The 16142-nt window shown below is 37.6% G+C and overlaps 1 protein-coding gene across 3 annotated transcripts in view; it reads right to left on the bottom strand.

Annotated features, from left to right (window-relative positions):
- DOCK4 (dedicator of cytokinesis 4) overlaps positions 1–16142 on the bottom strand; it is a 431767-nt gene that overhangs the window by 93846 nt on the left and 321779 nt on the right. For all 3 annotated transcript variants that reach the window (XM_059396554.1, XM_059396556.1, XM_059396555.1), the window contains exon 26: positions 8725–8823. In XM_059396554.1, coding sequence (XP_059252537.1) covers positions 8725–8823 — 99 coding nt within the window. The remainder of the gene's footprint in view (positions 1–8724; positions 8824–16142) is intronic.

The following is a 16142-nucleotide window of genomic DNA, read 5'->3' as shown; positions in this document are numbered from 1 at the left end:
CAGCAGCAGCAGCCACATGGGGCAGAATTGTCTGAAAAACTGGCTACAGCAGGCAGGACATCTAACTTCTGGGCTGACAACTTTGGTTGCTCTTTTGTAGTGCTCGGGTCAAAGGGAAAGTTATTCCCAGGTGGAAGAGTTGAACATAGATCATCTGTTTCAGTGCCATCTTGTTTTCTTATTCCCACTAATCTCACAGAATAAAAGGTGTGGTGGTGTGCGACACTGGGCCAACACCCATGTAGTGACATAAATCTTTGCTTCCCATAAGAAAACCTTTTAGTCTTTCAAATAGCTTCCTATGGTATCCATGCAAGCAAGCTTCATCTATCTTTATAGAACCCAACACATTGTGGCAATCTGACAATGTTTTGTCAGAGGATAACATAAACACCTTCTACTGTGACCCTCCTATGAGATAGAGCTCAGCAAGGATTTACCCTCAGCTGCCATGCAACGGGTTTCATTCCAACTCAGTTCCAGTCTTTTAAAGCACTAATACCCGAATGCTGGATTCTTCAACACCCCCTGCCTGCCCTCCTCAAATCCACTGCGGTTTCCCAGTCTGCCCTAAGTACTTCTCAGCTCTGATCATTTCACTGAATGGGTGCTTTTGCATGTCTATATGAAATTATTTTGCACACATAACAATAACAAACAGATCTTGCCTATAATTTAAAAAAAGAACATTACTAAAATAATATTCCTGTTTGGATAGCAACAAGGAGGTGTTTCATGTGCTGCTACTTTAAAATTGGTAGCCTGGGAGCAGTTTCTTTTTTGTTTGTTTACTTCAAATAGCACAATATGGTAACTTAACTGCATTACTGTTTTTATTCTGATCAGGGTACGAAACAGATAAAGGAACAGCGAGGTAGTACTTTATAGAAGCACTTTTTTCTTCAGTGCAAGAGGTTCAAGTAAGGAAGATCATGTGAAAACCAAAACAATAAGAATGCCCACAGTCAAACAGAAAAGAAAGCAAGAGCAATTTTTTATGACTTTAGAAATCATCACTAACATTTATTCATTCATAAATACTGAGTGCTCTATTATGTACCAGGCACTGTGTTAGACGCTGGGGACACCTAGTGGGGTAAGATACATTCTTTTTATTTTATTTGAATGCAAAAAGATACATTCTTTTATGTATGTATTTATTTATTTATGGAGTGTCTGCTACATGTCTTACCACAGCAGTCTGAACGGGATGCTTGCCTTCAGGGAGCGTGCAGTTTGGCGGGAGAGAAGAACGTTAATCTAAACACCACACAGATCTATGCATGTGCTGCAAACGAGGCGAAGTCTGAGGACCAGGTATTCCACGCAGAGGGAAGACTACCAGCAGGCCTTAAAGGCAAGAGACAACCCAGGGTTGCCTGGACTGCACTGGGGAGTGGCGAGAAATGGGGATGGAAGATCAAAAAAAAAGGTAAATAGATCTCACTCCTGCTCCATGGTAAGGGATGTGGAAATTTATCCTGAGGGCAATGTAAGGCAGTGAGAGGTTTTTAGGCAGTTGGGTGAGAGGATGAAATTTGTTTTACACTCATTTCCTGACGATATTGTACCAAAAACTGCTTGGTGTTGACACAGCATTCTGTGGTATCAGCGTAGCAGAAGACAGAAATGAAATTTATACAACAGAATGAGTGAGACACAGGAGGAGGAATTCCAAGTTCATGAAACATGAGTTAAGAACTCAAGAAAAGAAAGCATCAGGCCACGACAGGGTCTCCTTATGTCAAAAGCAACGGAAGGGAACAGAGCCTCCTAGGAACACATTTTCTTCACTTAGAATTTAAAGTATAGTCAAATATTGTTTTAAAAACTTGCCACAAATTTCAAATGTGTAACAGCGTTGGTATGGGGTTTGAATTTAATTAAAGGGTGTGAATAATTATTATCACATTGAAATTCATAACCTTAAAGGTGACTATGTAAGCATATTATGAAAAACTAACCCCCAAGTGGTCTTCAGTCTTCAAGAGCTAGAGAACTATTTTTTTTTAATAATACTATAAAGGCTATAAATTGGAATAAATGTACAGAAAAAGATGATTTATGAGGTATGCAGACATTATTAAGAGGATTGTTTCATTCAACAGAGATATATTGTCCCAGGCTCTGTGCTTAGGACACAAAGACATGGTCCCTACTCTCACAGAACATAGTCATCAAGGATCCAAGGAAAGAACATTTAGAAGGCAGCGCTGGGTGCTATCAGGGAGGGTGGGAAAGAGTGGGGCTAGGGGCCGCCATATTCTGTGAATACTTTGTACAGAAAGTGATTCCTGAGCTGGATTTTATAGTAAAGTAAAATCAGGGAGGGATTAATAGGGGGTAAAATAAAGCAATTCAAGCGAGTGAGTAATGGTAGACTAGGCATTTCAGGGAGACACACAAAAAAAATGATTCTGAGGAATTAAAAACTGTATAGTTGGCTAGGAATATGCGAGTAATTTTAAGTGGCTGTTGTGAAAGGGGTTTGGAGGAGGGTGAAGGATAATGAGGATGGAAGGTAGACTGAGGACGGGGATGACTCGGCAGAGACTGGACCTTGTCCCACAGGTGACGTGAAGTCCTCAGGGTTTTTAAGTTGGATTGTGACTTGATCAGATGGGCTTTTTCAAAGCTGGGGGCCAGTATATGGGCGACAATGAAAGGCTGTCAAGGTGCCATACTTCACTTTCAGAACAGGTATAATCACATGCTTAAAGCAGGATCCCCACTGTTCTATGTGAAAAGTCACAATCAACAAAGAACAGGAGACTCACTGCTCTCCATGTACAAGAAATACCACGGATATGGACAAACCTTTAGCCCTCAGCAGAAGGTGGGTGTATAATAAAACATTACTGACTGTAGAAGGAGGAAAAAAAACAACAACTCTAATCACTTCCTAGTATTTGCTTTTGTTCATTTCTAAAACACTGCCATGCTCCAAAGAAGGAAAGGTCTATACAATGCAGAGTACCAGCCCTCAGGTCCTTGCTCCTACACAGTTGTGTTGACATTGTGACTCAAACCACTCACAGAGAGCCCCTGAGGACCCAGGAGAGGCACGCTGTTCAAAATGCCAGAAGCCACTCCAACAGTAACTGGAGACATCCTGATTCTTCAAACAAGAATGGAGTTAAAACACCAATAACCTTAATAGATATGGGAACTCCGTACTTTTAAAATTTGTTTTCATTTAGAAAACCACTGTGAAATGCTAGGCCAAATCTTTCTTTGAATTGATATGAAGAAAGAAAAAAGCAGAGATGCTAGAGATAAACAACAAAAATATTTATCAGAATATTTCAGAGCGCCTGGGTTGCTCAGTCTGTCAAGCAGCTGCCATCAGCTCAGGTCATGATCTCAGGGTCCTGGGATTGAGCCCCGCTTCGGGCTCTCTGCTCAGCAGGGAGCCTGCTTCCCCCTCCCTCTCTGCCTGCCTCTCTGCCTACTTGTGATCTCTCTCTCTGTCAAATAAATAAATAAAATCTTTTTTTAAAAAAAAAGAATATTTCAATGTATAATATGTCAGTACCAAGGAAGATTTAAAATGCATATATCCCCTGATCCAACAGTTTGATTTCCAGGAATTCGTTCTACAGCAATAAGTGCCCAAGTCCACAGAGACATGTGTGTCACAATGTTCCCTGCTGTAACCTTCTCTGGGCAAATATAAGAAAGATCCTGAATGCCCAGAAAAATGGGAATGATTAAATTATTAACATCCATATAGTGTGATTCAGTGCAATAAATGATATACTGAGCTCTACAATATTCATGCCATATTACTGTGTGAAAAAGTGCAACTAATACGAATAATAGGAGTCCATTAAAAATGTGTGAATATATATAGATCAGAAAAAATACTATGTGAGGGGCGCCTGGGTGGCTCAGTGGGTTAAGCCGCTGCCTTCGGCTCAGGTCACGATCTCAGGGTCCTGGGATCGAGTCCCATATCGGGCTCTCTGCTCAGCAGGGAGCCTGCTTCCCCCTCTCTCTCTCTGCCTGCCTCTCTCTCCATCTACTTGTGATCTCTCTCTGTCAAATAAATAAATAAAATCTTTAAAAAAAAATACTATGTGAGGATATAGCCTTATGTGTCAACAGTAGCTACATCTGGAGATGAGAATGCACGTGTGTGGAAGGGAGTGGGACATACTTTATCACTTTTAACCAGTAGGTAAGATGGGGGTTTTGGTGTCTAATCCCAGGATCAGCTACAATTTTCCATTAAATACCACTTTACTAAGCTGCATGTTTCCTTACATACAGTTCCCTTATATATATTCCATTTCTAACCTAAAGGTAGATACAAAACCTCCAAATAACTCTCCTTCCATTAATTTGGCCTTTTATTCCCACTTCATAACTAGAACTGCCTTATTACTTTTTAAGAAGTTGACAAATGAAATTTTATGTAATTTGATGGCAAAGATCTTGGTTGAACAAACCTCATTAAAGTTTAAGAAAAAGCTGAGTTTAGCTGCCTGAGCAAAGAGCCCCAGTGTTAATAGAATTCCAGGCCCTCTCAGTTACTTCCTTGCAGGTGTGGAAGGTGCTTGGGGCAGGTTAGTGGGGAGTAAAATGAGGCATGGCAGGAAAAGCATTGAGCACTGCAAGGCCCATGGCGGTGCAGGTAGGGGTGAGGGTGAGGAGGTATTCTAAGACTGCCATTGTTGTTTTTATACATCCCACTCATTTATAACCTAATGATTTAGATGCTCTTAATAACATTAAAGCATTAAGAGAGATTGTTTTATTAGTGTTGATATCCCTAATGTTTAGCCAAGGTGCTCAATAGATGTCTACTGAATCATGTAATTGACATTTGTAATGAAATCATAATGGTGCCTACCTCAGGGGATTGAGGATTAAATGAGTTAATATGAATCAGTCTTTTAGAACAGTACTTTGCATGTGTTGTTTCATAGAAGGGTATGCTGTTAGAAGTCCTCAGTTGCTTTACTACCAGAGTAAAATCTCAAAGTATTCTAAAAATTCTGGTTTTATAATCCATTCGGCAGCAAAACCTGACTTGAATTATTTAGTTTTCATTTAATCCCACTTAGAGTATTTTTTAACTGCAGAAATATTAAGATGTTAAATTATAGTGGCTATCCCAAATCCTACTAGAGGTCCTATACCACATACAGTATGTACACATTATCTTCCTGAAATGTCAAAGCTTCTAATTTCTAAAATAATGGTATTAAGGACTTCGCATAAGGGACAGTGGACTGGTGTTACTCTTCTTTGAAAGATCCTGTAATGTAGCTTTCAGTAGCATAAGCGGGTATTTGGCTTTGAAGAAAAAGGAGACTAAGAAAAAAAGATCTGTTAAGAGGTGACCTCTGAACTTTTAAAATACGGATTAAAATCTGATGACTAATTAGCCTTTAATAAAATAAGTGACCTTGAGTTTGCCTTCATCCCAGTTACTCCACTCCCATTCTTACACTGGGAAAATGATCTTCCTTGTCAAGGCTACTTCCGTCCCCTCCTGCTGCCTTCTCAGGGAACCTTCCTACCTCGTGTACTTCTTCCTTGCACCTTCAGCTTCTCCTCTACCAGCTCTAATTGTTGCTATTTACACATGCTTACGTCTCCTCCATCCTGAATATTCCTATGATATCCAAAGTTCTCCTTTAGTAAACACCTGATCCTCCTTTCCTTGGAACATGGTATTAAGTTTACTGTGGCTTTTTCTCTTTTTATTCCTCAATTCATGACAGCTTGGCTTCTACCCTCCCCAATGCACTGAAATTGCTCATCGAGTTCATTGACAAAATTAAAGGATCCTTTTAGGATCGTACCACACCTCCTTGCAACAGCAAGCAGTGTTCAACACTTCTTCCTCCTTGATGCTTGGATTCTATTCAGATCCCTTCAATTACATAGTCTACACTCTCCTTGAATGATCACCTTTACTCCCAATGATGTCAATGACAATTTCCAAATCCACATCTGCAGTCCAGCTTTCTCTCCTAAACTGTAGACACTGTCTATGAGACATGACCATTTTGATGTCTCTCGGGTGACCAAACTCTAGCTGAAACCAGATTTATGTTTGCTCCCTAACTTGTACACCCACACCTCCTGGGGTTCGCCTTGCAGTGAATGGCACCAACAACTGGCCAGTTGTTAAAGAGCTTGGGAGTCATCTTCAGCTCTTATCTCTCCACCTCTTTATAAATTGAGTGACCAGCACCTGCCAATTCAACTTCCTAAATGTCCCCAGAATCTACTACCATCATGATCATCTCACTTTCAGGCCATAGTTATTTCTAGTACAGACTGCATCAGATCCTTTATACGGTTCTGCCTCCCGTATACGTTCTGCCTCTCTTGGCTAATTCATTTTCAATAGTGCAACCAGCAGGTTTTTCTTAACTCAAATGGGACCATGGCTCTCCCTTCTTCCTTAAAACCATCTACAATTTCCAAATGTCCTTAAAGCCCACACACAGCCTTTTGTCTTACAACTCTCTTCTTCATACTTTATATTCTATCAAACATTCAACACATTTTTTTATTAACATATAATGTATTATTAGCCCCAGGGGTACAGGTCTGTGAATCGCCAGGTTTACATACTTCACAGCACTCACCATATCACATACCCTCTCCAATGTCCATATCCCACCCTCCTCTCTCTATCCCTCTCCCCCCGACCCCCTTCAGTTTGTTTTGTGAGATTAAGAGTCTCTTATGGTTTCAACAAATGTTTCTTGAGTGCCTACAATGGTGGTGAGTATGTTCTGGGATCTGAGGATACAGCAGTGAACCAACCAAAGCTTCACACGCCAAGGAGCTTATAATCTAGTAGTTAGGGGTTGGGGATTCATACAAACAAATAAAACTAAAACATTCTGGGTTTGAATAACTGTTACAAAGGTGGCATAGAGAGTGCTTTGTCAGTTAGCACATCCTGGTATCATTTTAGCTGAGAGATCTAAATGTCCTAGACAAAGGTAAGTCCAGAACACTCCTACTCATCTCTTAGTTCTCAGCTGAGACTTCCCTTGGGGACTTTTCCTCCTGTCATGAATTTGGGTTGGCAGCAATTCCCAGATGTTCTCAAGCACCATGTGCTTACCCTGGGAGTTCGCTACCTGGGGGGTCAATGCCTATTACCTGTCTGATTTCTCCCCCTACAGGGACTGGACAATTTGTACCTGGTTACATAACAAAACCAGTAGTTTCCTGAATTTCTCAATCGATACTGCTTAAAGAACAGATGAAGTAATTAAGAGCACTCAATAATTTTCCTGGCCCGAAGGCCCAGTTAATTTTGAAGTGGGAAATGGTGAAATGGTGTGGGCTGACTGAAATGAGGAAAGGCCACATAAAACACTTTATTCATGACTTCCATTTGCTTTATTATTATTAACATGCATAATAAGGTATAAAACTCAATACCTAGATTAATTGTGATTTTCAATGTGTGCTCCTCTGCTATTGTTTTATTCCCAGGCTCTGTAAAAATGAGTAGTAGCTTTTCCTATGGGAAATTTTAAAACATGAAGTCAAGACTTCTTACGTAAAACCTAATAGTTCCTTACCTGTTTTAAATATTCAACTTCTGAAGTTAATGACTACACAATTATCTTCCTTTTTAACCACATGAATTTCTGTGCATAGAGTGGGTGCTTTCTAAGGCCTTTTATCTGTTTTTAATTCTAAACTCAAGGTTGAAAATAAACATGAAAAACGTTTTTTTAGGCATGGGTTTATGCCAACTGACTTTCTGCTTGAGAGAGTACATCTGCCCAAACCTTTTCTTTGTTTCATGATTCAGCTTGCCAACTGCTCCAATGTAACTTTGAAAGATGCTTCTAAGGTCATGCAACATCTTCCAGATCAAAGATAAGTGATCCCTGTGCATGATCTATATTAAAAAACATCTACAGGTTTTCCTCTGAGGTGCTATGAAGGCTTCCGGTCATGCAAATCTCGCAGTGTGACTGTTCCTCCTGTCCTATAATTCTCCCCCACCGCTATGTTAAGAATCTCTTCCATTACAATGGTGTACCTATGAAGGTATCTGGAAAACTCAAGAGATGGGAGAGAAATAAAAGTAAATAAGAACAGATGACAGGTCATTCTTCTAGCTGAGGACAATCAACTTCTAAGGTTTTAGTGAACACCGTGAAGGAAGCACTGGAGCTCCCTAAATCTCAGGAAAGATCGCATTTTTATAAACCTGGCATCAATATTTTCTATTTAATGTCAGCCTGTCACACTAGCACAGCATATTGATTGGACTGTAGCTGACAGAGAATATCAAACACAACCCTGTTCTCCAGTCAGAACACTGTAGCCACAAGTCCTCATTGTGGTTTTAGAGGGATGAAATCTGCTAATATATTTATATATTCACCCTTATCTTCTTTAAAGGCAATATTTCCAAGTCCACCTAATTAGAGTTAGCTTATTTACTTTTGTCTCATTAAGTCTGTGATTCTGTTTTAGTTTATTGAATTTTGCTGACAGGTATTTCAAATCCTATGTCTTTGTATAAAATAAAAGTTAAATGCTTTGCTTGAGTAGTTGAAATCTTAATGAGCCAAGATAGATAGTCAGACATGTGGATGAATGGGAGAAAAAACAGCTCAGAATTTAACACAAACAGGTAAAACAACTGTCAGGGAACTATCTTAACAATAATGAATGAGAACAAAGAAAGCTACAAAGACATAGGAAATTTTTTAAAAAGTTACTTACCCTTAATTCTTCCTTTGTATTGAAACTATCAAGAAGTTGTTGATAATGTCTATCTGTCATTTGTCGTAATAAGGATAGGAGACAAGCAACAAACTCCCCCTAATTAAAAAAAAAAAAAAGCATATTTTTTTATTAAGAGTAAAAATGAAATGAACATCAATAACTTACTTTGAACTGCCCTCAAATAGAACACTGAAAAAAAACACCACTATGATTTAAGTCACTCTATGAAGTCTTTTAAATCTAAAGTAACCATAATATTATAGTCAAAATTTCTCCCTGTGATGAATACCAGTTACTTGGTATATATGCATTTTCAAATTAGGAGGGTTTTTTTGTTTTGTTTTGTTTTGTTTTGTTTTGACTTGTGTGGAAGCTTCTCACTAGGAAACTTCACGCACTTAAAGGAGGTAAGGTCATTTTACTGAGCATTTATTATACCTTCATTCATTATGTCATTTAGCCTCATTTTCAGTGCTATGAGGTAGGGGGTATAATATTTACTTAAAGAAGATAAATTGTACATTCCGTGGGCTAAAACACTTGCTCAGAGTCTTCCACTAAAACGTGGAAGAGCTGAAGTTATCTACGTGTCTTTCTAACTCCAAAACTCTCCCTGTACCTCAAGCTCCCTTTCTGAATTCAAAGTCTCCTCCAACTCATCTCAGTGGTGGTCTGCTAACTGGCAGGGTATAGAGAAAGCCATACATCACAATGTTGGTTTCAAACACCTTTTAAAAATAGCTTAACTGTCATCATTTTCTGCTTGGGTGCTATGTGACTGACTCCTAAAAAGTCCATTCTTAAAAATTAATAATGAAAAAATAGCATCCCTAGATTTAAAGACCTATAAAATTGCTATCACTTGCATCTAACTTAAAATATTTGTGCTCTAATGCAACATTTAGCACTCAGAAAAAAAAAATCTACTTTTAATGAGAACAATAACATTTAAAACAATATGAACACAACAGAAGAAGCAATCAGTGGTAACAGACAGTAAATTTACAAAAATGTATTTTAATTGAGAATTGGTGGGTTGTTGTTTTTGTTTGTTTGTTTTGTTTTGCTTTACATTTACATGGAAAGTGGTTATAGACTCACGTGTAAAATCAGGGACTGAAAGCTTTCATAATTGGGATTTTCCAACAGAGGCAGCTAAGTCAGGAAAGTCAAAAGTATATAACCCTTCCAGCTGCCAAAGGAGGCCTGGAGATACTACTTAATTACAGGTCAGGGTAACCAAAGAAGCAGACTGACCTATTGCAGGAGGATAAACGTTTGTAACACAAATATAACAAATAATTATTCCTACACACTTGGTGGGGCAAGTATTTAAGAACTAACAAGTAAAGGCTAGCAGAAATCTATCTTCTAAGCTCAACATAATACTTTGCTAATGAACAAAGAAACCTGTGGTACTTAACACAAAAGATGGAAAATTTAAGGGCACAATGATTTATATTTTAGTGCATGTGTGTGAGGAAACGATCCAAGGCTAGGAAAATAACAAGCCAAAAGAAAAGAGAATACTACCTGGTACTCACTCAAGACTGGGAATAGTATCCTTGTTTCACCAGCAAGACTGGAAAAACCTTGCCATATTAGGGCATCAGAATACTAAAAAAGATCTTTTCTCAGCAGAAGGGAAAAATTACATCTGGAATAAATGCTGCTGTGACCCTACCTAAGAAAGTTCATAAGCAAGATAGGAAAAAATTAAATAGTTCCTAAAAAATTTAACCTCATTCCAGAACAAAGTTCAAATATATTTCTAGGAATTTTAAAAATCCATTCTCAACAGCATAAAATTCACAATGTCTGGCATTCAATGAAAAATTACCAGGAATACAAAGAAGCAGGAAAAAATAATGAGGAGAAAAAAAATCCAAATGAGGAGAAAAAAAATCCATAAAAACAGACCTAGAAATGACATAAATAATAGAATTAGCAGTAAAAGACATTAAAATAGCTATTATTGGGGCACTCTGGTGGCTCAGTTGTTAAGTGTCTGCCTTCAGCTCAGGTCGTGATCCCGGGGCCTTGGGATCGAGTCCCATATGGAGCTCCCTGCTCAGGGGGGAGCCTGCTTTTCCCTTTCCCACTCCCCCTGCTTGTGCTCCCTTTCTCACAGTATCTCTCTGCCAAATAAGTAAATAAAAATCTTTTTTAAAAAAAAAAGCTATTATTACCATAGTTTACATATTCAGGAAGCTATAGGAAAGTTTGAACATATTAATTTCAGACATGAAAGAAAACAAAAAGACCCAAATTGAGATGAAAACTTTAATGTGTGAGATGAAAATTTACTTAGTAAAACTAGTGGCAGATTAGACATCTGCAGAAGAAAAGATTACTGAACTTGAAGACAGTAGAAATTCTCCAAAATTAAAAAAAAAAAAAGGAAATAAAAGAAAAAGCATCAGTGAACTAAAGAACAACTTCAAGTAGCAGAATATATATGTAATTGGAGAACTCAAAGAGGAGGAGGGCATAGAAAAAGTAATTGAAAAAATAAGGGGAAAAATTTCAGATTCTCTGAAAACTATAAACTTATGTATTAAAAAATTTCAACAATTCCTAAGTACAAGAAACATGAAAAAAATACACTAAGGTACATTATAATAAAATAGCCAGAGATAAAGAGAAAATATTAACAACAGTCGGTGCAAAAAAGACACATTACATACAGAGGAACAAAGGTAAGGGCAAGATATTGCTCATTACAAATAATACAAGCCAAAAGACCTTGGAGCAACATCTTTAGAGTACTGAAAGAACAAAACAACTATCAATCAAGATCGTTACCTAAAAAATCTCTCAAAAAGAAAGACAAAGATTTTTCAGACATTGCAAAGCTTAAACAGGATACCACTTCTATTCAACTTTATATTGGTTTCTAGCCAATACAATAAAACAAGAAAAAATAATAAAGGAATATATTCTGGAAAGGAATAAAAAAATCTCTTTATCCATACTTAACATATCTGTGTGCACAAAAAATGCTATCAAATCTATAATGAGCTACTAGAACTACTTAACTGAATTAATCTATGTCTCAGAATATAAGATCAATGTACCAAAATCAATTTTACTTCTACATATGAGAAATGGTTCATTGGAAGCTGAAATTCAAAATAACATAATTTATAATACTACTGAAACATTTAAGTACTTAGTGATATATAGGACAAAAGATTCACACACTGAAAATCATAAAACACTGATGAGAACAATTAAAGATCTAAATAAATAGAATACTATGTTCATAAATTGGGAGATTTGATACTATTAAGGTGTCAATTCTTCTCTAATTAATATACATATTCATGATAATACCAATCAATATCACATCAGGTCTTTTGTGGCATAGAAAGTGACAAGCTGATTTAAAAATTCATATGGAAATGTTAAGGACTTGAAATTGCCAAAACACCATTCAAAAAGAATAAAGTTGAAGGACTTATACTATGTGACTTCAAGACTTATTATAAAGTTCTGGTAGTCAGGATATTGTTATTGGTGTCAAAACAGAAAAAATAGATAAATAGAACAGAATAGTCCAATCCAAAAATAACCCAAATGTCCACTAAAGGGTGAGTGAATAATCAAATTATAGTATATCCATATAATGTAACACTATTCAGCATTAAAAAAGAATGAATACTGCTACATAAAACAACAATGAAGAAACTCAAATAATTATACTGAGAGGAAAAAGTAGAAATGTCACCCCCCCAAAAAAACCTAACAGTAACTATGTACCATATGATTCCATTCATATAAAATTCTAGAAATTCACATTTATCTGTAGTAACAGAAAGCAGAGCAGTGGCTGCCTGGGGATGAGGTAGTATGGGGGAGGGCAAGAGGAAGGAAAGTGAGGGAGGCACAAGGAAATTTTTCCGATTGATGGACATGTCCTTTATCTTGATGATGATTCACAGGTATATACACATATGTCAAAACTTAGCAGTTGTATACTTTAAATATATGCAATTTTTGGAATGTCAAAACATCTTACATAAATAAAGATGTATAAAGATGTAATAAGATATTACATCATTATTAAGATGTAATACATCTTAATAAAGCTTAAAAAAGACATTAGGACAACATTATTGTTTATGGAATAGCACTATGTGTAAGTTACTGCATTTTAAAAAAAAAGATTTTATTTATTTATTTGACAGAGAGAGAGGGAGAGATCACAAGTAGGCAGAGAGGCAGGCAGAGAGAGAGGGGGAAGCAGGCTCTCCACTGACCAGAGAGCCAGATGTGGGGCTCAATCCCAGGACCGTGGGATCATGACCTGAGCTGAAAGCAGAGGCTTAACCCACTGAACCACCCAGGCATCCCTGCATTTTTTATTATCAAATTCACTCCTTACTAGAGCCTTGTTGAGTAGATACTATTAACTTCATTTTACAGTAAGATCTGTTAAGGTTAAGTTATTTATCCCAGGTTTCACAGTTAGAAAACGGTGAAGCTGGGATGTATCTCTGGTTCTTCTACCTACCTGCTCAGACTGATTTGATTTCATAGAGGAAATATACCTGAGTTTGAGGTTATATTTCAAATATAAATAGGCATATAAAAATCTATCAGTTGATAACCAATGTCTGACTTTTTAACCTCTCCAGTAAGTCTCAACTTAAAAATGCAAATCCACTTAGTAGAAACCCACTGAATCTCTCATTTCTTAGTTTTTCTACATTCTAGCTACACTATCTCTAATGTAGTGACTAGGTTAATATTCTTAAAATGTTTACTCCTAAAATATACCATCCTGTGAATAGTGACATGCCTTGAAGTTAGAATAATGTATTATTCTAGTTTTAGTATCAATAGTTTTAGTAATAAGAAGAGTTGTTCAAAAAACAATAGACTTTCATTACGTATTTACAGTCAGTGTACATAGGAACACTTCCTTGAATCCAGGTTATTATCTATATTTGTCACATCTGCTGCAGACTACAAACAACTTATCCTAGTATCTAATCTTTGGCACATTTTTGATGTGTTATTAATCTGAATATCTACTCTGCAATGTCATTTTATGTATTCACTTAATCTATTTAGGAATTCAAAGCATATTTAACCTGTTAAGAAGCCTAGATGCCCACTGGCCATAGTAACATTTTTCTAGGTATATCTCCTAAGGCAAGGGAAACAAAAGCAAAAATAAATTATTGGGCGGGGGGTGCCTGGGTGGCTCAGTGGGTTAAAGCCTCTGCCTTGGGCTCAGGTCATGATCCCAGGGTCCTGGCATCGAGCCCCACATCGGGCTCTCTGCTCAGCAGGGAGCCTACTTCCTCTTCCCTCTCTCTCTGCCTGCCTCTCTGCCTGCTTGTGATCTCTGTCTGTCAAATTAATAAATAAAATCTTAAAAAAATAATAAAAATAATAAATTATTGGTACTATATCAAAATAAAAAGCACTTGCACAGTAAAGGAAACCATCAATAAAACAAAAAGACAACACACTGAATGGAAGAAAATATTTGCAAATGATATATCTGATAAGGCATTAATATCCAAAATACATAAATAATGCAACTCAACACACAAAAAACAAACAATGTGATTTAAAAATAGGCAGAGAACCTGAATAAACATTTTTCCAAGGAAGACATACAGATGGCCAACAGGCATACAAAAAAATGCTCAATATCATTCATCCTTAGGAAAATGCAAATCAAAACCACAATGAGGTATCACCTCACACTTGTTTGAATGGCTAAAATTAAAAAGATAAGAAACAACAAGTGTTGGGAGTGCATGTATTCTCATACAAAAATGGCCCTTATGAAACCTTCTGTTACACACATGCACTATTTTTTCCAGAAACTTCTTCTTTTTTTTTTTTAAAGATTTTATTTATTTTATTTGACAGACAGAGATTACAAGTAGGCAGAGAGGCAGGCGGAGAGAGAGAGGAGGAAGCAGGCTCCCTGCTGAGCAGAGAGCCCAATGTGGGGCTCGATCCCAGGACCCTGAGATCATGACCTGAGCCGAAGGCAGCGGCTTAACCCACTGAGCCACCCAGGCGCCCTTTCCAGAAACTTCTTAAAAAATTCTGCATCCCTTTCCCTCCCCCAACCAGAAGCCCACAGTACATGGAAAGTTTAGACCAGTGTATCTTTCTTAGACATGGCCAATGTTGACTTGAGTTACCTGTACCATAAATGGTGCCAAACTAAATTACGGGCAAAGAAAGACGCATTTATAAACTGCAAGGAACTTTGGAGTCCAATTAGTTGAGGGTGTGAGCAAATGGCCATACATGTTCATGCTGCTGTATTAAATCTGCTTCCACATACAATTAGATTTTTGAAAGGAACAGATTACAATGGTCTTTTATTTTTTCTTTCTAGCAAGAGAGAGCATTTTAAAATTTAAAGAACAGTTGGTAAAGGAACAAAAAGTACAATCTCTTTAAATAGTAAAAATAAGGCTACTGTTATCTAGAATTATGATGCAGCAGAAGTCAGTCCTGCTGTTAGTGTTATGGGGAGGCAGGGTGACAGCCATGTGACTTGCAGGAGAACTGGAACATTCCGCCATGACATGCTGTGGGAACTGCTTTCACCCACGGGATGTCCACTTATTGCGGGCACTTTCTGCAAGGACTGGAAGTGTTCAATGTAGGACTACCACGTAAAGACCTTATTCAAAGAGCCTGTTCTCCATGAGCAAATGGTAAAGAAATTAAGTCTTCAGTGCCCACAGAGGACTGATTCTGTAAATGACCAGTGCATGCTCCTCACTATACAACAGTATAATTATTCAGCAGTCATAATAGCACTACTGTGACTCTTGCTGCTACCACAATAATGACTGAAGTAAACTGATATTATTTAAACCCTTATACATGTGATGAAATCCTCACACTAACTTTGAGAGAGGTCCAATTATCTTGGTTTGTTTTTGTTTGCTTTTTAAATTTTATTTATTTACTTGAGAGAGAGAGACAGAACACACAGAGGGAGAGGAAGAGGGAGAGGGAGAAGCAGACTCACCACCGAGCAGATAGCCCAATGTGGAGTTGGATCCTAGGACCCTGGGATCATGACTTAAGCTGAAGGCAGATGCTCAATGACTGAGCCACCCAAGTCCCCCCCTTTTGTTTTAAAGACAAAGGAAGAGAAGCTTAGAGGTATTTGTAAATTGCTCAAGAGCCTGTAGATAATAAAGTTGCAAAAGAGGATTCAAAGCAGATCAGCTTGACTCCCCTGAAAAAAATGTTTTACAGCATAAAACCAAAGGAGCCAAATAATCCAAATGGATGTTTCCCAGCAAATTTCAAACCACATACCTTGAGAGAGTTTGATTTTTTGCAAAACGGGGGAGGGTACAACATGGCTATGCTGGGGAAAGTTTCTCCTTATGTGATTTTCCTAAAATTCGGAACAATGG

Source organism: Mustela nigripes, chromosome 4 (assembly GCF_022355385.1).
Source record: "Mustela nigripes isolate SB6536 chromosome 4, MUSNIG.SB6536, whole genome shotgun sequence".
NCBI classification, from domain to species: Eukaryota; Metazoa; Chordata; class Mammalia; order Carnivora; family Mustelidae; genus Mustela; species Mustela nigripes.
This window is presented reverse-complemented; position numbering and strand designations above follow the sequence as displayed.